The sequence below is a fragment of the Alexandromys fortis genome, unplaced genomic scaffold, assembly GCF_014885135.2.
Source record: "Alexandromys fortis isolate MF-2015 unplaced genomic scaffold, M_Fortis_MF-2015_v1.1 scaffold_38, whole genome shotgun sequence".
Classification (NCBI taxonomy): Eukaryota; Metazoa; Chordata; class Mammalia; order Rodentia; family Cricetidae; genus Alexandromys; species Alexandromys fortis.
The window spans coordinates 621,388-645,752 of NW_026067916.1; the positions used below are offsets into that span (position 1 = coordinate 621,388).

The 24,365-nt window shown below is 43.4% G+C and overlaps 2 protein-coding genes across 2 annotated transcripts; both read right to left on the reverse strand.

Moving 5' to 3' along the window:
* Positions 1–6: 6 nt before the first annotated feature.
* LOC126500104 (nucleophosmin-like) lies at positions 7–461 on the reverse strand (the record flags this gene model as incomplete). The annotated part of the gene is made up of 1 exon (XM_050139766.1): positions 7–461. A coding segment is annotated over exon 1 (342 nt), but the record flags the coding sequence as incomplete, so codon positions are not given.
* Positions 462–1,146: 685 nt separating this feature from the next.
* On the reverse strand, positions 1,147–23,953 carry Steap4 (STEAP4 metalloreductase). Its single transcript, XM_050139765.1, has 5 exons — positions 23,770–23,953; positions 8,322–8,779; positions 7,188–7,715; positions 5,603–5,767; positions 1,147–4,327 (listed from the first exon to the last, which is right to left on the reverse strand). The coding sequence occupies exons 2-5, from the start codon at positions 8,775–8,777 to the stop codon at positions 4,064–4,066; spliced, it is 1,413 nt and encodes a 470-aa protein (XP_049995722.1). The 5' UTR covers positions 8,778–8,779; positions 23,770–23,953; the 3' UTR covers positions 1,147–4,063.
* Positions 23,954–24,365: the final 412 nt, after the last annotated feature.

A 24,365-nucleotide genomic window follows, 5' to 3' on the forward strand; every position in this document is an offset into this window, starting at 1 on the left:
TAGATGCTGTCCACTAATATGCACAGGCCCAGAACCACACTTCAATCTTAAGACCACAGGAGGTGTTATTTCAAATCCCCCAAGAGAAACTGTTGGCTGTACAGACATTTTCAAAGTTGCCAGTGTTACTTTAATTGGACTGCCTTCATAGTTCATTGCTTCTGCCTCTACGATGTGTAATTCGTCTTTTGCCCCAGCACCTAAACTAACCGTTCTTAGTGATAACTGGTGCTCGTTCTCATCATTATCCACCTTAAAGTGATAATCTTTGTCGGCTTTTAGTTCACAGCCGAAAAGGTAGTTCTGAGGCCTTAGAGGGCTCATGTCCATGTCCATGGAGTCTTCCATGAGGTGAAGGCGCGTTCTTCGGTGGCAGAGAAGTCGGACGGAGGGTTCTGCCTGCTGCTCCTCAGAACAGGCACGCAGGACGGAATCACGCCAGGCAACCAAAACATTTTTTAATGTCTAATGATTACACATCTATGGCAATCGTCATTTCTCTGAATGACATATAAAATAAGCATATAAAAGCATATAAAATAAGTGTCAGTGAATTTGAATAAATTATTTTTCTGGAATACAGGGAGCATTGCAGCAGAAAAGCAGCTTGGTGTAATTTTTCTTTTAGTTATTTACTTTGGCTTTTTTTTTTTTTTTTTTTTTTTAGTGCAGGCTAAGATGACCTTGAACTCTCACCCTCTTCTCTTTACGAACAGTGAGGCACTGCTGTTACCCAGATGGACTTTGTCTTTCCCTAAGGGAGATTGTGTGGCTGTCTGTGAGAATCTCACTTGTCCCCGTCCTACACGCTCTAAAAGAGAAGACTTCCCCTTTTGCTCCCTCCAAGGGTTCTATCCACGTTCTCCCGGATTGCCTGGGTTCCTGATCCTCCTGCCTCTACTTCCCAAGTGCTGAGACTACAGCTGCAGTCAATACACATCTCAGTGTAAGGTCTCTATGTGGAACAGTCCTGGTAGAAAGCCCAGGCTCAGAACCAGGGTGAGGACTTGGCCCACCCCAACATCCACCCCATCTACGATCTGCTGGAGCATGCGAAGGGACCTGACCCACCAACCCAAAGCTGCAGGATCTCCACAACCAGGGCAACAACAGGCTACGCAAGCGGGGTCTTAGTGAGGGCCCAGCATCAAAAACCAGACCAATTTTTTTTTTTTTTTCAACAAACACTTGCAAGTAAAGATACACAAACAAAGGGATTTCAAGTGTGAATTAATGGGTCACACTTCACCTTCCATGACAAGATTTTAATTTTTCCCCTTTTGTTTTTCTTTTTTTTTTCTCATAAATTTTGTTTTATTTGGCGGGGGGCGGGGGAGGTTAGCACAGAGGGCAGATGTGAAGGGTTGGGAAATGAACGGGATCAAGATAGGTGATATAAAAGACACATAGAATAAATAAGAAGAACCACAGCACAGTCACAATAAAATCAAAACAATACTAAAATCTATATATATAAAATAAAATAAAAATAAAGAAAAAAAAGAAATACAGTTCACTCAAAATACGCATTGCCATCTGACCTAAGTTCATTCTCCCCACCTGTTGGCAGGGCCAGCTTTGTTCCTTTTGAGCCGTAGGGGATGGGATGGCTGGGAAGGAGGGAGGGCTGGAGAGAGGAGCAGTGGCTTCTTCCTGGTGGCCCACAGAACCTTTGTGGTCATGCCCCAAAAGTCAGGCAACTATTGAGCCAAAGCCCTGAGGCTCTGATTTCAGCCTCAAAGACTGCGTGTAAGTACTGAGATAGATCATCTCCACTAGAGTACAGACAGTTCAGTACATTTTCTCTACGTGTACTTTACTTAGGTGTGGTGTTTTCTATTTTATTTTATTTTATTATTTTAATTTTACAGCCCTTACTGAAATGGGAACGTGGTTGACTCCAAATGCCTCCCTAGACCAAACTAATGGTGATTTCGTTTCAGTCAGTGTTATGATGGGCCCGGGCACAACTGGCTGTTGTGTGCACCGTGGGGGATTGGCTGTGTTTCCTTCCATCTACACTGATGTTCCACAGTCTGTTCCCCATACCCTGGCTCTGCTCAGAGTTCTCCGGTTCTTGGCACGCTTGCATGGGCTCATCAAAGGTAATTTGCAGGAACACATCCTTCAAATCTTTTTAACTGTTTTGAAGAAAACAGAAATTGAAGTAAAATCTCGGCTCTGTAACGGTGTGTCAAGGGGATTGAGAGAGTCACATTAGAAATTGACAACACAGCAAATCTTATAAAATATTCTTTAATGTTATGCTATTAACACTTAGAAAATATTCTAAGGAAATAATTAAAAATATAGAAATATATCATTAGTACAAAGACATTAATTACCTCTATTGTCATTTTAGCAAAAACTGGATATAGCCTACATGTTCTATCAGAGCAATAGTAAAAGAAATGCCCATTTTTACATAATATAAGCTTTATATAAAAAACCCTGGATTGTGAGCAATATATGATATCATGTATGATATGTGATAATAAAAGCCAAAAGAAAAGAAAAATAAACAGCCTTTATAGATTAGGCAGAAAAATGTCAAACCCAATGCCTTTCAGTTATTTCAGGGACACGTGGGAAGACTGTGCAAAAATCTCCTTTTAGCTCCAGGCTAGAGCTAGGATGCTCAGCCTGCTAAAGGTCACCTTGGGAAAGGCACTATCCACGCAGGAAGCCAGAGCTGGCTACCTCCCCCCCNCGCCCCCCCCCCCCCCCCCCCCCCCCGCGGCTCTTCCCAGCGGTCCACAATTTTCTCAGCTATGCTTTTCAGATAGTTTCTTTAAAACTTCACCCCTCAAAATTATAACAAAGGTGGATTTGGGGTGCTATATCTTTAATTTCACAGGTGCTTAAATTGAGCAGTATTTAGAATTATAGCACCAAAAGCATACCACAATCTCTAAATAATAAAAATCAGCACAGTGAAAAGTCATAGTATCTGTTTAGCTTACTAGCTAAAAATCTGGCTTGTCTGACAGTTTGTGCGAAGCCATTATCAGCCCTTCCCTTGCTTATTGTACATTGAAAAATCCAATGGGTCTCTCTATTCTTATCCAGACTTTCCTCAACCCGTTCCTTGTAGACAAGGAGTGTTGTGACAATTGCATAGATTCCCATACATCCAAGGAATTTAAAAACATTGAGATATATTTGTTGAGTTATAAAATATTTTTCGATAGTAAATATCCGTATTGCTAAAAACAAAGTCAAGGGGGACATATGACTACATATTCACTATGGCAGGGCTGGGGTGTGGCTCAGTAACATAGCGTTTGCTTTGTATGCATAAAACCCTAGGTTTCATCCTCAGCACTACACCCAAACCAAAAATACCCCAGGTCGGTCTGACAATACTTAAGATCACCACCCTCACAACAAACAAGCAAACCCTCCTTTCCTCTCCTTCATCCAGGCCTCTTTTTTAAAAAAATTATTTATTATGTATACAGTATTCTCAGTATTCTGTCTGCATGTATTCCTACAGTCCAGAAGAGGGCACCAGATCTCACTACAGATGGTTGTGAGCCACCATGTGGTTGCTGGGAATTGAACTCAGGACCTTTGGAAGAACAGGCAGTGCTCTTAACCTCTGAGCCATCTCTCCAGCCCCTCCAGGGCTCTTCTTTAGGTGTGCCAATCAACACCTCTAGGATGACTGGCAGCGTTCCTTTTTTTTTTTCTCTCTCTCTTACCTCAGCCCTTGACTTAAAGAAGGAAGTTGCATAAAGTCTTCCAGCATTTTGCAAAACATTACATCATGCATGTTGCCCATAACTACAACGTTTCATAGTGTGAAACTGTGAACCTAATCCCAGTGGCCGCCCCAGGGTTCCTGGAACGGGAAGTGAGGGAGGCCTGCGATGAGTCACTACGTGAGGAGAGGCAGTGGTGGGAGCTTGCTTCCTACGTTAGTCTTTCAAAGTCAGGCAATATTTCCTTTAGTGAGGATAAACCTGCGACCATGACAAGAGAGAATGCTTTCTTAACTGGACACTTATTCTCTACACATTCACTATACTAGTTCAGAAATTTCCACAAATTCAACTTTCTTCTAAATATCTGGTTTTCCGTTCAGTGCTGATTTTGAGGGTCGTGAGTTCCTTTCCCAGCCTTGGCGGATGCGCGTCAGGGTCTTGTCTACGCACGGCAGTACAAGGATGAACTTCATCACCAGCACCGTGCACGGGATGATGAGGGCTAAAATATAGGCTGAAGGAAGGTTCCACCTTAGAATCCCAGGGCTTAGGAATCTCTTCCCACCGTACACCAAAGTGTGGGCTGTGCACAGGACCAGGGTCAGATAACCCAGTTTGGACTAAAAACAAAAACAAAAACATGGGTGTTAAGTCCTCCACGTCGTAAAGGGAAGTGTTGCACGCAATGAAGTCTACTTGGCAATGACCACAAACACATGATAGATACTATTATAATACTTAGGACACTGCTAGGTCTAGAAAAGAACCATAACATTTTTTTAGGATGATAACTATTTCATCAAAAATATAAAAAGACTTGTTTATTGATGACATGCTAGTTTTATCTTCTCCTGGCTTGATTAAAAACAGGTCCTAGGAATAAACTCTTTTAGATTAGACATAATGCGCTGTTTTGATCAACAGAGGAAAACTTCTTTATTGATCATCTTATCCAGAGATCAGAAACAAATGGCTTCCACAAGTTCTATGTTCTTCTCTGTTGCTGGTCAAAGCCAGCTGCTAGCCGATTTCTGTCACAGGAAGAAGAATGCTAAATTGTGGTTTTGGAATTCTTAGTTTTTCTTTTCTGTCTGAATTCTTTGAATTTGTCCTCAGTTGGCCTCTAGGAGAAACTGCAGGATTTGATAACCAAATCTAATTTCGCTTGCTAGTGGTTTGTTTTTATTACACTGGCGCATGGTGAGGATGTGTGGGAGTTATCTGGAGGGCCTTTTCTAGCCAACAGCTGGGTTCCACCTTCGGAGCTTCTGGTTGCTCAGCTTGGGTGGGGCCCGGGGGCGTGGCCCGACGAGCTCCTTAGGGGTGCTTCTGAGGCCCCTTTTGGTGAGACAGGCACTGGGAGGATCTCTGGTCTCCAGGATAGTTCCTGCCTTTAATGAGGTTGTCTGGTGGTGGGTATGTAGAAAAAATGAATTTCTCTCATACCGACCAGGAATAAGTCTAAGGTGATGATATTTATCAAATATCGTGGAAGTTTAAGCATGACGGTATATCTACCCTTTCTTATCAGTATGTCCCGATTGCACAGTTGAATTCAGAAGGTGAAAATTTGTCTTTGGGTTCTTTTCCACCTTCTGCCTGGTGCCTCCACAGGCTAGTTAATAGCTTTTTGAGTTTCTTTTTCACTCTATCCTCTCAGTGGCTACTCTGGGGGCAGTGAGGAATCTTGGCAAGATGTCCTGAGCAGAAAATTAAACCCTTCTGGAGTGTGCCTGTCAGGGTCCCAATTCATCCTCCGCAGCTAACAGTTAATGAGCTGCCTGGGAAGTAAGGGAGCCAAGTGGAACATCAGGCGGGATAGCGCTTTGCAACACGACTAGCAAAACGCTCTACTCATTTTGCAATACTCGGACACTGAAATTGGAGGCACTTACCTGGACAAACCTGAACTCTCTCCAGTTGACCATGTTGCTCACCGATGGCAAGGAAGTGATTCCCAAGAGAAGAAACAGAAAAAATCCCAGGATTCCCAGCGCCAAGTAGGAATCACTAATCCAGGCTGCAGAGGTACTAAACGGGCTGTCTTTATTAGCCAGGGCCTATGAAAAGTTACAAACAATGAACATGGATTCTCTCTGCAGCTCATTCTTTCTGGGGTGCCCAACCACACCTCTACACGTTACTTGTCCAAAACAAATTGTGTAATGTTCATTACTGATTGCTTAGGAACAGTTTTAGAAAAATACACTTGAATGTTTTGAGCAGAAAAGGTAATTGGTTCTTCTGCGATTTTGTTACAATTCTTGTTTCTAGGAGTCACATAGGGAGTCTTAATTTACCCTACAGATCTTAAAATGAAATCAGCATATACGTTAGCCTTCTTCAGCACATGACTTTCTGTTTCTCAAACAAAGCACAGTGTTCTCAAACAATCACATCAAAATTTGGTTTTTATATTTTATTTAGTCTCTCTCTGTCTCTCTGTCTCTGTCTCTGTCTCTGTCTCTGTCTCTGTCTCTGTCTCTCTCTGTTACACACACAGAGTTTGGGTCTTTCATAATGATTATGTCAAAATACAGCATTAAATCTTCCACATCACAGTGTGAGGGGAATCAGGCTGTGTAGTGTGATCCTTACTCAAGAAGCTTTCATGCATTTGTTAGGGAATGTGTGAAGATATACTCATGGACACAGTGTTGGTGAGTTACTGACTAATAGCCTTTGAGACTATAACGAGATATACCAAGACTGTTCATTTCTAAACCAGACTTGTAGTCTTGTAGTATTTCTGCTGTAAATGCCGAAAGACTAGAGTTGTTTTATTTTTGAGTATTCATATGATAGTATTTGAATTTTTTTTCAGAATTGTTTAGTTTTCTGGCTAACTAAGACAGCCTCTTACAAGCCAAACATGGATGGACTTCTAAGCACCCTTTTGTGAGATTGTTTGTGCTTCTGTAGCACATGTTTGGGCAGACTCCATACCTAGGAGACAGTGATTTAGACTTCAAAAAGAAATCTACATAAAACCAGAAGCTCGAAGCCTAGGAGTCTGTGCTTATTGACCCTCACCCAAAGGAACTCTTGAGTCCCAAACCTGCCAGTTGGTCAGTGTCTCTGTGAGCCCAGGATTACAGATCTAGAGCCAAGTGAGTCTGGAATCTAAGTTTTGTTCTCAGTGGTTCTATGTGATCACAAGTGGATTAATTTACAAGCCCAGGGATAATGTTTCTGATTTTTGATATTTTTTTTTTTAAAAAATGAAGAGTTGGGTGGGTGTTACAATTCATGCCTCTAATCCCAGAACTTGGCAGGTGGAGGCAGGAAAACCATGAACTTGAGGCCAACCAGCTCTAAACTATAAACCGTCACAAACAAAACAAACAAACAACGCCCCAACACCCCTAAAGATAAAGAGCAAACTTTGGGGAGCCATACTCTGCAGTTGTGAAGCGGATTGTGCTACAGCAAGGCTGCAATGTGCTTTAAGGAGTAGAGAAATACAGAGAAGAGACCTACCTGCGTAATGGTTCCGTTTCTCAGTCTCCAGCGTACGTAGTACCGAATAGGAATCACAAGTGTGTAGACGGCATGAAGGAAGGCGAATCCCAGTGCTACCAGGCCCAGCTGCTTTCTGCAAAGCATCCAGTGATCAAGCCAGTTTGGGAATCGCCGGTACTTTGTGCCTCGGTAGAGCTGCAGAAGGGCCGCGAGAACACCAGGGAGGTACACCAAAGCGAGCAGGGTCAGCGCCGTTACGGGAAACACACGGTTCGGGATGGACACAGCCAGGCGAAACGTAGAGTCTGTCTTCCCATTCACGTAGGGGTATATCACTTCTCGTACAACACAGTACGCGAAGAAGAAGGCACACAGCACAGAGGACATGTAGAAAGGAAGCCTCCACATTGGGAATAGTTTCAGAGGGTAGTTCTCAATTTCCTTGGCTGCCACAAGAGATCCTTGATCCAACGGAGTGAGTCCAAGGGTACGGGCAATGTCCATCACTCTCTGCTTGGCTTTGCTATCATCCCCGCAGACAAATACCTGAGTTAAAAGAATTAATTCCATAATTATTTTTTATTTAATAATTGTCATTAAACTTTATATATGAGTATCATATAGAAAAATAGTATACGAATACTCTCAAAGCAGAGATATGGAATCAACACGTCTAGCAAGATGATGTTTTGAGCTGCATGTGTGTGCTGGGAGGTGAAAGACCATGCTTTTTGTTGAAGGTGATTTTAGGCACACAGCGCTGCTGTAGGATCAGTTCACTGGAGCGGGAGGAGTCTCATCTTTCTTCGGCGTGTGGGCGCTACATCATTTATGACGGCGGCTAATCTCAGCGGCTTAAATGGAGCCAGTTTCACGCAAGTGGAGGAAGAGCCAGCCAGCTGCTAGTTTTTAGTATGGGCAGGAGGACCCCAGATTCGGACTTCATTTGGTTCCATCAAGCTATTAATAAAAGTTGAGGCGCACATGAACAATAATAGACGGCACTTCTCAATCACACCCACGGAAGCTGTCCTTAGCACATACTAGAACATGAAATATTTACTGGGGATTTTATTTTGGAGTTTTATTCAGATAAGTACATATAGAAAAATTCACCTTCGAAAGGCTGAATGGGAGTTCATTTAACCTTACCTGCCGACTTGCATCTAGTGTTCCTGACTGGAGAGCCCAGGCTGAGACAGTATTAAATGCCTTGACCACACGGGCTCCTGGCACCAACTGGGCGAGGTACTCAGCATTCGATTGTGGATACTGATTGATCTTTCGGTTGTTGCTGACGTCTACCAATATTTTTCCACTGAGGTGGTCAGCCAGTTCTGTGAGGCAGTCATAATGCTCTCTGCGCATGGCCAGGATTATGACGTCAGACTTTGATGCTCCCTCGGAGTAGCTCAAGACCTCTGCTCCTCTGGGCAGAAGGCTGGACACCTGCGGGTTTCGACTCCCAAAAACAACAGCATAACCACACTGAAGCATTTTAAGTCCCAAGGATTTTCCAAAATCGCCCGTTCCAAAAATGCAGACACTTTCTCGCTTTTCTGAGGAATTCACGGTCAGAGGGATCGCGTCTGCACCCATTGTCTCCATTACTGAAAAACAAGCAAAGGGAATTAGAGGCGTAGAAATACAAAGGAGCTTACAGATCATCAGCTTGTAACAGGGACACCTGAAGACATTAACAGAAAAATGTGCAATATTAAAAAAAAAAAAACAGCTGAACATCTTGCTGGGAAGCCAGCAACAGTCAGTGTTCAGCACTGATATTTCTACAACTTCACACAAAAATCTAGGTTCCTCTAAAGTCTTTGGGAGCATAGTATGTCTTTTTTCAGGACAACTTTTCTCACAATTTTTCTCAATTTTTGTTGAAACTTTTAGCTAATCTAGAGGCTTTTGGGGGGCAGGTCGGGGGGGGGGCTTCTGATTTTCAGTGATTTATTTTCTGTGGTGAGAAATGCTCTGTCTTCCAAGGACTAGACCGTGGGCAAATATTTGTTAAGCATGAGCAGGTGGAACGTGAGAGTCAGAAGGAGTAGGGTTCTTCCTGTGTTCCAGGCAGTGTGCAGAAAGAGGGGGGATACCGAATCATTAAAGAGATAAGCGAGGGAGAGAGAAGTCAGAAGAGAGGGTGCTCCCTAAAGACAATGCTTCATTTATTCAAGTGGGGTCACAGCGAAACTCAGTTGAGTCTGATGTGCAGCAAATAAAACCAGTGATCAGTCACTGTATCTTGCACATCAATCATGAAACATATATAAAGGTTGCACCATTTTTTTTAAAGGGAACTTTGGAAAATTTCCCTTTCTGTTTGGCTTATGACAAAGTACTGTTATATTGGCTGGGCTTGTCTGAAGTTGTGCAATTGTAAAACATGCAGAAAATGCAGATCTTTGCACTCAGACATGAGTCACGAGAGAGAGAGAGAGAGAGAGAGAGAGAGGAAATACAGGACTTTACTGCGTCATCACAGAACATATGAACAACCAACACGCTGATTTCTTCAGACCACTTGCAGATGCATTCAGCAGGAATAAGCAGGGCACATGTGGGAAACTATCTGGGGCTGAGCAATGCTCTTCATATGGAAGTATGCTGGTCTTTGAAAAGTTCTTTGTAGCCATAAATGCAAGCTAGTATACAGCAAATTTGGCCAGCCACTAATCAGTTAATGGCTATTTTTTTTTAAGCTCAAATCTTCAAGCCACCGGAATGACAAACATCATTCTGTTCTGTACACCTGCTTTGTGTGTCAACAGACTGACTACCGTTCTCTTCCTTTCCCCCACTACTTTATTCTAATGGTTTTACTCTCATATTGGATTACAATATGCAGTAACTACAGAACTGGTGGATTTGCCAGTCAGAGAGACTGACTTCTTTATAGCAATATTCTCACAGGTTGCTACAAACAGTGATTCCAGGTGATTTGGACCATTTGACCACCAAAATAATGTGTTCTAACTTTCTGTAAAATTCTGTGAAAATGAAAATATTGACTATGTGGCACTAGTTTCTGGGTTAACTTTGTGTGTGTGTGTGTGTAAAACTCAAGGACAACTTTGGGTATTATCATCAGGAAACACTATCCACCTCCTTTGAAACAGGGTCTCATGGACCTGAAGCTAAGCAACCTTAGGATGGCTGGCCAATGAATCTGGAACCCATTTCTATTCACTCCCCACACGCTGAGATAATAAAAACCCTCTATGATTCGCATTTTTACATGGGTCTGGAGATCCAATTCAGGTCCTTATGCTTTTAAGACATGCACATTACAGACTGAGATCCCAGACCACTTTGCAAGAACTCTTACTAGCAACATGGCCTGGGCAAGTTATTCAGACTCAGCTTCATCATCTTTGAGATGAGAGACAGTATCTGATTAAGCGATACTGAGGCTTAGACTAATTTATCTTAAAACAGTGCTCGAGACACAAATGCTCAAAACCCTGCTCATCTCTAGCAGGTTATTTAATCGATTTATTATCAAAGGGATATAAGCCACTGGTCATTTAATTACTATCTATCTAAAGATTATAACTTGAGCATTAACCATGCTTTCATAACCGATTATTTTAAGTATATGAAGATAATCTGAATTAGAGACTAGGATGTGCCTACTCTATCCACTATTTTTTTTTAATAAAATCCTGTATGAAATGGTTTTATGCCACATAAATTTATCAAAACACAGATGTAGAAATGAATGAAGTATGAATTTATCTTATTTATATATTTTTTTCATATTTAACTTAGTATTCTCTTAGGACATATCTTGCAGTTTAAGGTAACACCCTTGGGCTGTTATTCCAACTATTAAAATTTGCTTTTATTTTTAAAACTTAAGATTTGTCACCGGGCAAATTGCAGCTGTAAAAACTTGACCCAGTAAGAGGCAGTGTGGTTTTTATATGCCTGGAGCACTTCCTTAATACTTGAGGAAGTTACAGAAACTCTACGGTTGACACTTTGTGGCAACACCACGAGCCTCACTTTAAGCCCTCCGGGTCCTGTTTCTAGTCTCTGGGCAGAGATGCGTGTCACGGGCTTCCGTTAGATCGCTGCGACTGTCCCGCATTCAGACATAAACAGCCCACGGGCACCACAGACCAACAGGGAGCCAGCCTCTGTGGCCTCTGTCTTTCTTCTGTGGCTCGGCTTTCTTCAGCACTGCATCTGACGCATTTCTTCAGCTTCTCACAAGGCTCCGGAGGAGAAGAGCTCTCATTATCCACAGCTGGGGTTGATCTAATTCCCTCTTGTCCCGTCTTTCCTGTGTTCCCCGACCATGCCCTCTGTGTCCTTCTCTCCAGCTCCCCAGAACCAGGTTTCTAATAACCCATCGGCCCACAATCCTTTATTATTATTATGACTCCGCTCGCAAGATAAGCCATGATAATATGATTTTTTTAATGAAAAATATTATCAGACTTAAAGTTACTGTAATCCCAGCCTCTGGCCTCCATCTTTGGAAGCTCTTCCCCTGTGTCCCTCAAACTGTGACCCCTCCCCTAGGAGGGTCAAGGGATGCGTGGTTTTCCCTTTTCATTTCTGATGGTAGCGTTGGAGACTTTCCGTTCCCCTCACCTGGGGCACCCAGGGTGCAGGTGTCTATTTAAACCTGGATATCTTTTAATCTGATTTGGCTTGATTGGGATTATTTTGCGTCAGCGGAGAGGCTTGATTAGGAAATATCCCTAACAGTTACCATGATTGGAACAGTGAAGTCAATAATGTGGGAGAAGTTAGCAATTCTTTGGAGAATTTTAATTCCTAGCTCTTGGAAAAAAAATTCTAATTATAGGTGTTCACAGAAATAGCATGTATGCATAGGGCATCTCTTACAGTAAGTGTTGTACAAACAGGGCTACCACAGGTTTGTGCATCAAAATAACTGCATGCAAACATGAGTTCATGAAGGCGGTAAGGATTCTTGCTCAGAGTTTCCCAAAATTTCCCACCCTACTTTACTTTTAGATACAAAATGGAGGAAAACAGGAAACAGTAAGAAAGCAAGCAAACAGTAAGAGCATTTACCGAAGGTAAAATGGGTTAAAGATTAAAACAGGCAGATTCTCTTGCGCTCAGCCTTGTGGGCACTACACAGAGTCAAAAGAACAGGAAGGAGTCTCCTAGCTTTGAAAACCTCCAGGGCTGCTTTACTTCCTATGGAAACACCTTCCAGAGAGGTTCCTTGACCGAAGTGCGGTTCAGTGGTGAGGAGAGGAGGGCGCCTGGGGCAGACAGTGGGTGCGTGTAGTGGGACGACAACACACGGGACACGGGGTGGTTGTGGGGTGTGTGTGGGGGAAACACGGAATGCAAAGTGATTCCACAGGAGTGTTTACTTAGGTTAGGGATTAACGCACAATGAAGTAGCTGCCAAATGGCAAAGGTGACTTTGATGGTCACAGAGACAGTTGTCTTGAGGTGAAGAATCTTGCCCCTGATCCCCCCCCCCCCCCCCCCCCCGTCTCAGCATTCCACCCAGGCATTGGGAACTCAAGAAAACATTCTGTAGAGATGAGGCCTCCTGTGAGAATGAGAATTGCTGGGGGGGGGTGCGGGGGGGGGCTTAAGCCGATAAGTCATTCCAGCACCTGGCATCCCTGTCTGCCATTTCTCTTCGTAGCCACTCCCATCTCTGTCCAGAGGGCTCCAGTTTGGAAGCCACTAAGTCGCTCTCTATAGTTGTCTTTCTGAGACCGCCACGGAAACGACCGCACACACTACATACACAAGTAATGGCTTTCTTCCTTGCCTTGCTTTCCACTCGGCATAAAACCTGAGATTCACCCAGGTTTTCTCAGCTTTGCCTCCTTATTTCTTAGTAGCATTCCGCAGCAGAGGTGAATACAACTTCACTGAAACAAATGCTTTGGGAGACCAAATTCGGAGCTTGCACGGGCCAAGCACGGCTCTACCACCGAGTTACAGTCCCAGTCCTAGAGTTACCTTCGTCTAATGCCGGACCTTTCAGCCGTCTACAGCTTGGGCCACCGCAATGAACACTCATGTACAAGTTTTGGCATGACAGTAAGTTTACATTTGTTTGGAACAATGAACTGAGTCACTTGGCACGTTCATACCCAGTTTTATATGGAACCGCGTAACTATTGTCCAGGGTGGCCACACAGCACTACAGTCCTACTTGGCAGTTTAGGAGTTCCGGTATTTTTCATTTTGGCCACTTTGTCATTTCAATGTGGTTTTATTTAGCATTTTCCTAATGGTTGAGGGCACTGAACACCTTGTTAGGTACTTACTTGCCATTTGCATGTCACCCTCAGTAAGACATTGCTTCATGTCTTTTGTCGCTTCTCTCTCCCTCCTTCCCTCCATCCTCCTCTCCATCCATCCCTCTCTCCCCAGAAATAAAGTTGTACTCTAATTCAGGCTGGCCTAGAAAAAAAGCCCAGCCCATCATCAGAAAGGCTTCACCTAGATAACGGTTAGAGCAGATGCAGAGGTCCACAGCCAAACACTAGGTGGAGCTCCCCCAGGAACCGCGTGGAAGAGCACGCTACAGAACAAACTAAGCAGGCCTCCCAGAGACCCCTGAAAGGTCCTCGGCATATGCTGTGCTGTGTAGCTTGGTGTTCTTGTGGGACTCCTAACAGGGAGTGTGTGTGTGGTGTCTTTCTTTTGCCTGCTCTCGAGAGTCTTTTCTTCCCACTGGGCACCCTCATTCAGCCTTGATAGGAGGGTTTGTGCCTCATCTCATTGTAACTTGTTATGCTATGTTTGGGAGAGTTGCTCTTTTCTGAATGGAAACGGAGGAGGAGTGAATCTGGGGGAGAGGAAAAACGGGTGTGGGGGAGGGCGCTGAGAGGAGTGGAAGGAGGGGAAACTGATCAGGATTTATTGTATGAGAGAAGAATAATAAAACAGTTTTTGCATTTAATGACATCAACTTTTGATTCTTTTATTTTATAGATTATTATATAGATGTCTAAAAGCCCTCCCTGAAGTTTAGGTTCTAGATAAATTTCTAAAAGTGTAAAAGCTAACTCTATGATCTATTTTTAGCTTACTTTACAAAGCTTAAGGCTTAGGTCACTGTACGTGCATGTGTGTCCTATGTAAGTTAACTATATGCATATTTATCATTTGTTGAGATACTATCCTATTCTATTAATTGCTTTTGTACCTTTGCTAAAAATCAATAGTCCATGTCAGTGTCATTTTCTGGGGTCTCTATTCTGCTCTACTGATGTGTGTGTGTGTGTGTGTGTGCGTGTGTGTGTATCTGTTCCTTTGTCTATACCATACAATACTGATAGCTATAAATATATATGAATGCATATATATTTGGTAGAGTGGTTCTTTCTGCTATATTCTTTAAAGACTATTATAGCTAGTATAATTCCTTTATCCATGTAATTTGTAGAATAATCTTGTATATACACAAACATTTCTTTTAAGTGCTTATACTTTCAAAATTTTTTAATGTTTTAAAAATTCAATTTTGTAACACAAATTAATTGAAATTTTGGGAGAAAAATATTTAGGCTGCATTAAAATATTAATTGATTGGGCAGGGAAGATAGCTCAATTGACAAAGTGCTTGCTCAGTGTAAGCTTGAAGACCTAAGTTCAACACTGGGCTAGCGCTCAAGTTAAAGGTGAGGCGCGTGCTTGCAACCCCAGGGCTGCGGAGGGAAGGTAGGGAAAACTCTAGACTCCCTCTGATGTCTTTAGTTCTGAAGAATCCAAAGACAATTCCTTCGTAAAAACTCACCCTCAGTTATTTGCACGCACCACTGCGGTCAGGTTATTTATTAGCTAACCCAATGTTACATATGGACGCAAACTAAGAATGCAAAACTAAATTTCATATGAAAAAGTTTGGAGGCAATAAAAAGAAAAGCTAAAGAGAACACTTTGATCAACACAAGAAGCAGCTTTCAGTTTCAGGAAGTGGAATGCTGGGCTAAGGCTAGCAGAGAGGACCTCTATGGAAAGGGGGCTTGGAGGAGTGTGGGTGGAGGCGGGGCACATACGGGTATCTTTCTTCCCACCACACTTTCCTGACTTTCTTTCGTCATTAAAGACATCGTGGGATCACTAAGGGCTGTGGAAACGTGTACTTCTATAAAGTGTTCTAAAATCGAGTGGTTCTCAGCCCCAGCTGCACATTCAAGTAGGGGAAAGTTTGCAAAAAACCTGGATGACCAGACTCTTTCTGATCAGTCCTCAAGCCTTCTCCATAGTCTTGGCTGAAAACTGGATTTCCTCTCTTTACGAGAAACCAAAGGCAGACTGAGGCCTGAGTGTGCAAGCCTCACAAGGAACAGAACCAAAGAGTGCCAGGCTCAAGACTTGGCATCAGATCACAGGTAGCTTTTCTCTGTCTCATCTGTCAAGAAATTCTTACAGAGTTATTACCCATACTCAGAAAACCCCAAGTCTTCCACGGAGTTCCTTAACAGCAAATCATACATAGGAAAGCATAGCAGCTAGGTAGTCATGCAGCTGAATCCATCTCTAGAGTCACTCTGACTCTTCCTCCATTGGGAATTTAGCTTCAGGTTCTGAAATCATGCTTTAAACACCTGAATTCCTCAGACACTGTTTCCCCTGGACACACACGCACACATACCCTGGTGCGGAAGCACATGACCGCATGTGCGCATGCATGCATGCACATTCACAGACACTCCGGTGTGGAAACACACACACACACACACACACACACACACACACACACACACACGCCCACTGAGGATGAAGGGACACCGAATGCAGACTTCTTAGAAAGTGTTTTGACTCCCTGGAAGTAGAAAGTCAGAACTCTGAATCTGTAGGCTTCAAAAGCTGTCTGTGCATTATTATAAAAAATTGGACAAAGTACACATAAATAATAAATAGGCTGGTTTGGAGGGAAGTAAGTGCTTCAAAGAATACAGAACAGGGCCATAGAAGAAAAATTGCTACGAGGGAGGGGCAGTTATTTTGAGTTCAGGTCAATATGAACCTCTGTAAGCAGGTGCCTGTATATAAGGATTACCAGATTTAATAAATAAAAAGCACACAATTCCAATTAAGTTTGGATTTCAGTTAAATAATGAATAGTTTTTTAGAGCATGTATATCCTTTGCAACATCTGAAGCACATTCATACCAAAACACTTATACTGTGAAATTCAGGTTTGACTGGGATAACACTTTTTTTTTTTTTTCTGGTATCTTTCATCAAGCTGAACCCTTGCAGTCAGGTGGGAAAGTGAGCATGTATACATTATCTGTTGTGGTAATAAAGGCAATATTTACAATATCACTGTTTAAAATAGTTTAATTTGAACAGGAGGCAGTCCTAGCACCGATGGGGACCAAGGCAGGAGAGCTGTTTTGAGTTTAAGGCCAACCTGGGTTCTAGAGGGATACTAGGCTGGCCAGGGCTACACAGACCCTGACTCATAAAGCAAGAGTCCACGTAACTAACTAGCTAGCTTAACAGAGAAGCCATACTCGATGCTCCCTGGAGATTTTCTCAGTTGTCCATATGAAATAGAAGGTTACCAGATAGTGCTATGTGTTTGCAGAACTCTGTGACTGCGCACCAGCTGAAGAATATGACGGATTCCCTGAGAAGGAACTCCAAGCCTGTGAAGAGCACGCATTCTAATGGAATTAGGATCATAAAACTACAATAAACCATTCATCACAAGAATAGATCGACACCATCAATGCTTGTCGTACGAAGCTTGTCCCTATTAACAGTAAAAATAAAATAATGCATACTGAAGAGAAAGAGAACTTTACAGAGATTTAAAGCTCACAAAAACTAATTTTCAGACTGCCCATCTAATATTCATACCTTTTTTTGTGTTGAGGAGACAGACTCTCTCACGTAGCTCAGGTTAGCTTTGAACTCCTTGCGTAGCTGAGGATGGCCTTGAACTTTCGATTCTCCTGCTCCACCTTCTTGCAATTACCAGAACTTACTAGAGTCAAGGCTTTGTGTGCCCTCTGCCAACTGAGCAACCGCCCTACCCAAGCTGTGTTTACTTCTCACACCTGCGTGTTGTTGCCCATTCTTTTACTACTACGTCAGTTTAAGTAGAAATTACAGCAAGCTCACAGCCGAATACATCACCATTTTGCGATTTCCACAAAACCTGCTGGTAACTATGTAAAGTTACAGACATTTTGTTTTTCTTAAATGATTTTTGCCATGTAGTCCAGGCTGGCTTAGAGCTTGTTATGTAGCTAAGGTTGGCCTTAATGTTGGATTCTCCTGCTGAAGCCCTGGGTGCTAGGATAACAGGTGTGCCCCACAGAGTCCATCCGGAAGTTGCTGCCTTAATGTTCCTCAACTGCTCCTTGGTTGCTGAAAAATAGATCGTATCCGAGAAATGCTGTTCGCGCAGGGAAGCTGATTTGATGATGGCTAATCTGTGCATCATTTTATTAACCGACAGGATGGCGTATGAGACATAGGTACCCTGCACAAACTGATCAAGTCACAAGAATGTAATGAAAGGTAACCTTGGCGTTAAGGCTGTGCCGTTCATACACTCCCACGTGAAGTGCTCATGCCGGCTGGGGATGAGCTGTGATAGTAGCTGGGCCCTAGTAATTCTATCAGGGGTCTTTACTCCCTTCCAGAGATGGTAACACCACAGTAGCGGAGGCCTGGTACACATTTTAATTCCAGTGTAGAAAATTATTTTTAATAGGTTCTTCACTGATATTCTAGTTCGTTTGAGCATCACGTGGATCCAGGCTGTCACGTTGAGATCTTGGCACTATCTGTCAGGGTCAAGTAAGAGAGCTTTATGGTTTCCTGGCTGTACAGGCTACAGATCTGCTGTCTGGGCTTCTTAGCGCATCTGCTCGGGGCCTGGGGCACATGACATGGCCAGAGAGATTCAGCCATACCTTGGTTAATTTGCCTTGACCATTGCTGGCATTTTGTATCTGGACCAACTTACAAATCACCAACAATTTGGCAGCAGGAGTGGAGCCAGAGGTCACCACCAGCAGAGAGGGCATTCTTCTCTCACTGATGGCGGGGTTTATATATCTTACTGGTTTATATGCTTTCTATGAGCAACTGCTTAGCTTGGCCTCTCCAATAACTCACCAAACATTTAGTGTCAGATAGTGGGCTGGTTACTGTCAGAGATGTCTAGGAAGTGGTGTAATTATTTTAATTTTTAAGAAACTTTATTCAAATGAAATGTCACTGGGAATTATTATTGATAATATAGATACTGATAACTGCTAAACCAGTTAGGGGGGCAGAAGAGTTTTTCTGTCTCCCTAGAAACCCTTCTCACGGGGCTTTCCATTCTGCTTAAAAATATCTCCTTGCCATTTTAAAGAATTTCTGGGGATCGCTTGGTCTTTCATCTCTGGGGTAACGCTTGAAGCCATTTGTAAAGCAGTTCTCTAAGGGATGAACCCCAATGGCTCTAAGAGCGTCACTAGGAGGCACAGAATATCCATCCCATCCTTTTGTTATACTCTGATGCCCAAGGGGCAGAGCAGAGCGAGTTGGTAAATACACCTCAAGAAACAGCTTTTCCTTTGAATAGCCAGGATTTTCATCTGAGCTCCCTCTAGTGGGCGGAGTTACCTTACAGGGCTAAAGCCTGAAATCGGGTGTGGAGAGTTTGAAGGAAGGAACTCACCCGGGGCTGCCCGCTGAACGTTAGGATGGGTTTTTCTTCGACTCAGTTATCACAGCAGCAGCGCTTTCCCCACGGCCTGTGCTTCTTTCCCAAACAGGGCCTGTGACCACGGAGCCGGGAAAGCAGCTGGGTGGGCAGATGAAGCCACTTTTCTTATCCTGATTGTATTTTATGTCTACATCTTCCCATAGGGGCATCGCTTCCCCCAAGGCTCCCAGGTTAATTTTGAAAACAATCTATGTGATTTCCAGCACCGCAATAAAGGCCCCATACTCCTTCCTCCTCACACATTGGGCCAACACCATTGGCCTATCAATCGAATAGCCGTAGACTTTTGCTTCCCAAAGGGAGCCTCTGTGTACCGCCTTCACCAAAAATAATCTTCAGTTTTTCAGGAGTGACTCAAAACTGTAGCAAGGATAGCTTACAATCTCAATCTAGCAGAGGTCTACAACGAGCACATTAGTGTTAATTGCAGTAAATCATTTACTGATTAACTTTGCTTCAATCTTTACATTTCCTATACAATTTTCCCCTATTTCTTTGTCACAGAACCAAACATGCTAAACAAATCACCCTCCGACTTCTGTAGTGCGAAGAATCAGGTAGCAGCAAGGTAGTGAGTTTATGCATATAAGAACACTTGGATATGAATAAGGTCTTTTGAATGGTTTGTGGGCTTCACACTCTGATGCCAGCCCAGTAACATATGGAAACTGAGGAAACACCATTTCTATAGTTTTGTATATTAATAAAAGACAATTATAATAATTTTTATGATTTCTACGTAAAAAACCAACCTTAAACTTCTCTCCAAATGTCAGGGTTAAGAACTGGACTTGGGCAGAGTTAACTGAAAGAACAGCAATATCATCCACACTCATTGACTAGGTACCTTTTTGGGTAGCATTGTTCTAACACAGAGTCATGTTCTCAGGAGCGCTTTGGTAAACTTTCCTATTTCAGGATATTTATGATAGCATCCCTGTGCCAGGTATTGTCTTAGGCAAAAGGATGAAGTGAGGAATCAGGGGGCCACTGTTCTCAGGGAGCTGGGGTCTCAGGAAGAGCGCAGATCACAGGCAGACCACTAACATGCGTGCAAGAAGGCCACGCACAGGGATGTACAGACACTGGGAGTTCCCATCAAGGACACTGATCTGCTCGGAGATGGCACAAGAACATTTAGTAAAGCCTGCCAGAGTCGCTTCAGCCACCATTTCACTTGGGCTCAAAGCTAAATTTGGTGCTTGCATAGTATGTATTTAAAAAGGTGTAGATCAAAGACGCATACTTCCCACTGAACACTAATTATCTCTGTGCCCTAAATCCCCAGCTTTGCCCACTAAAGGTGTGGTAGGAGATCCAACTTTGCACTGAAGACATTTTATTTCCTTTAATATTGGGTGCAGAGACCAAAGGGACTATCCAGTTTGTGTTCTAACAACTTAAAAATGTTTATTTTTAATTGCATGTGTGTGTGTGTGTGTGTGTGTGTGTGTGCGCACATGCACGTGTGTGTGTGTGTGTGTGTGTGTGTGCGCACATGCACGTGTGTGTGTGTGTATGTAGGTGCCCAAGAAAGCCAGGGGCATTGAATCCACCTGGTGCTGTAGTTCCACTGGTTGTGAATTTCTCGGCATGGCCTCTGGGAACTGAACTTAGGTCTTCTGCGAGAGTATGCACACTTACTCTTACCGCTGAACCATTTCTCCAGCCCCACTGATAACCCTTTTTAGAGATGCGCTATACCCTTAGATTGCTACTTCTTAGTTGCAATTAATTCATAATTACAACTCTGAACTTTTTAAAGTTACCTTTCCCATACGTTTTCTTTGCTTTTGAGAAGAAAAGTGAACTTTATTCGGACGTTAGGAAGAACGATGTCCTTTAAGTGGAAAAGGAGCATACATCTAAGCCACTTCCATAAACACGCTCCCGCCAAAGCACAACAAAGGGAGAGCTCTCCACGCATGGGTGGAGAGACTCCGACCATGGTGCAGAATTTAGATCGGCATGCCAATGGCCTGCATGCTTAATTACAGTGGAAATATTTCTTTTCGTAGATCAGTGCATTCTTTTTTGCAATGACATGTTTCTGAAAGACAATCTTCAAACAGCATAACCGTCCATTGTTCTTTATTCTTCAATAATTTTGGCAGAAAAATTTTCTATATAGCCCAAGTCATTTTCTTATCACACATTGCTTTGAGCGTTCATTATCCTTTAGCTATTTACTTAGTTTTATTCTTTGCAGTGTCGATTTCCCCTTAACAAAAGAGCAGATGTTAATTGGAACCATTTGGAAAGGACCTGAAAGTCACCGAGAAGCATCTTAGTTGGGTTAACATATCATGTAGAGCGAACGCAAGAAGACGTCATCATTAACTAATGAGCCCTTTGGACGTACACAGGTAACCTCAGAGAGCCTGTCTTTGTGTAAACCTCCTTTCGGTTATTATCTAGTCGAATCTCTAAATAAGTGCTAAAGTCCATCCAGAGAAATTAACTCTGTCTGGCTTATTCCTGCTTCTTGTGGATGGGAATTTGGAGCGGACACTTGGGTAGCTTTTTGTTAAGCTGCAGGTGGTAAATGGTCTCCTCAGATGACAACTCAACCCAAGGCCCTAACAAGCCTTCCAGCTTTGCAGGTGACAGTGTGCTTGCTGTTGGCTTTGCTTCCCTCTCAATAGTAGTATGTCAGTCTTTTTTTTAAGACTTTGGAGAAAATGATTTTTATAGCAGCTGATAAAAATACCTACATTTATTCATTTATTAATTGTGTCTGTGGGGTGTATGCACATGTACCTCTTTGTGTGTGTGCACACATGCATGGGAGCTAGAAATCAGTGCTGGTTATCTTTCTGGATTATTCCCATCATGTGTTTTAATTAGAATACATTAATTATACATAATAATGGACCTCATTATAACATTTCTATACATGTACAAGACACATTTCAAACATATTTACTCCTCCACTGTTAATTTCACTTGCCTGCCTCCTACCTCTGCCGGCTTCTCATCTTTCTACCTAGCCTTCCTCCTCCTACCTAATGGTTCTTGCTAAACCTTGAGCTCACCGATTTGGCAAAGCAAACTGGCCAATGAGCTAGGGAATCCTTCCTGGAGCTACCTCGGTGCTGAGATAATCTCTGTGTGCCCTGGGAACCAGCTTTTTATGAGACTGCGGAGGACTTGAACTCAGATCCCCATGCTTTGGGGGCAAGTACGTTAGCCACTGACCATCTCTCCAGTCCTTAAGTTTATTATGAAAGGAGCTAGATGGTGAGGGCCATGAACAAGTGATGTGTGTTTCTGTGCCTGCAGAATCAGCTCTGTATACTGTGAAAGCGGATTCTATGCCATTTGAACACTGGTACTGAGGATATAGGGTAATTTGGGGGTAACTCTTCCAGTGTGATGAAGTACTCTAATGTTCTATAGCAAGCAAACCCACTTCTCTAAAGTGGCACGCACACACTGCAGGGCTTCATAGCTTTAGTTTTTTTTTTAATAAAAGGTTGTAAAAATCTATTTGGTTTCCTCTAAACAACAGTTAGTAAGCTTATGGGTGGCAGGTGCCATAGAGGCTGGGCCACGCGATGAATGCCAGTTGCTATGTGAAGTACAGCAAAATCAGAAATGTCGCCAACCGGAGAAAGCGCCATGACCCAATTTCGAGGTACACATGTACCATTTACTTTACAACCTTGAAGTCTGATGCTAGAGACTACTCCATCCCGTGTTCTGTGCTGGTGGAGTTTGCCACGCAGGTAGAATGCGTGTAGGTAGGCTTTCACACTGTGCTAAATCACAGTGTTCTGAAAGACCCAGGGCCTTGCAAAGGCCATATCTCAAAAAAGTTACTGCCTCAAATAAATGTGCCATTTTATAAAATTATACCTACTGCATCAGAAAAAAAAGTTCTTTCATGTGAGTGACATTTATACGATTGCCATTTATCCAGAATTGGACATTCTCACACAGCAAGGCTGAAAGAATGGCTTTGAAAGCCCAGAGTCGTCTCTGAATGATAAATGTGGTGAGGTTTTAAGATGCTCCCACGAGAGCACCTGGGTGGCTTCCTTACAAAAACGAAGCTTGCTTTATTATGAAAAGTAATTACTCAGTTATACTTGGAGCATTAGCAAGACTCCAACTCCTTTCGTACCGGAAGCATCTTAGGTCATAAAGCTTTTTACCTTGTAGAGCTGGACCCTGTGGATACTCTTGGACCAATAGACTTCCAGCTTAGATTTGTGGAAGGAATAGAACTCTAAACACCCCCCACCCTAAGGCTCAAGCAACTCGCTTTCCACGACACACTATTCATCTATTAAAGGGCCAGTGCCATTCAGAGAAAAATAAAAACGCCAACACAAAAGAAAATCCCCAAACCGCCTACCATCTGCACAGACTTTCTGTCCCTTGTGCAGTAAATGGCACGACAAACTGTTTTTCTCTGGAAAAGCCATGGCTAAGCTGGTTAAGGATGTCTAGATTAAGAGCAAGGAAGAAGGGGTGCTCAGCCTCAGGTGTGAGGAAGTCCTCGGATCTAGTGTTAGACTGTTAGCCTGCACACCTACTGACTTCCGGGCTCCTTTCCCATGGCACTTCAGATTTGTACGAAGCCAGACGTACAGAGAAAGAATCCAACCTTGAGTATTTCTCCTCCGGAGTCCCCTGCACCCCAGGAAGCTAAAGATTGGCTGAATTGTTTAACTGATCCTGCTGCAGCTTTGGGCCAACTTTTGTGCATGTGTGTGTGTGTGAGAGAGAGAGAGAGAGGGAGAGAGATGGGGTGAGTTTGCCTATATCTCAGTATCAGCTTGCTGAAAAGTGGGGTCCAGAAAACAAGGTCTGGGGGTGGGCTGAGACAGAAAAGGGATCTCAGCCTCTGGCGAAAGCGACAAGGCAATAGCCAGGAAAGTGACCCACCTGCGGGAGAGGCGCCCAGAGGGCCGTCGGTCAGGCGCAGCTTCGGTGGGCACTGGCTGCCAGGCAATGCAGAGCGAGCTTGCCGGGCTGAGCTCTGCAACTGCCTTCAGGCTCTCGCCTTTAAAAAGCCAGAGAGCAAAGGGAGGGCCCGCTTGATTTCGCAAGAGAAGCTATGAAGCAAAGTTTCCGGGAAGAGTTCAACCTGGGAATCCCGCGCAGCTGGAAGGACCAGAATTTTTTGTGTTGCTCTGGCCTGCAGATGCAGCCGCTTTACGCGGGCAAGCGGGGCTAAAAAGGGGTTTTCCGGAGCTCCTGGAATCGCTGCATCCCTGTCCAGCTGCAGCCCAAATAAAGGGGCAGGGAGGCGTTCCCTTCCAGTCTGAGCCAGAGGCCACTGGGCAGCTAAGAAAGCAGCACCTAAGTAAGCAAGGACCTTAGGTGTATTCCTCGTAGCTGCTGTCTTGTCTCTGTTCAGACGAAATAGTGGCATCATCTACCTTCTTTCTGGATACCCGATTCGTACAGAGTTAGAATTTGAAAGATCTGGAATTTTCAAGTCTTCATTTCATACGCAGACAGATGTATCTAAGTCCACA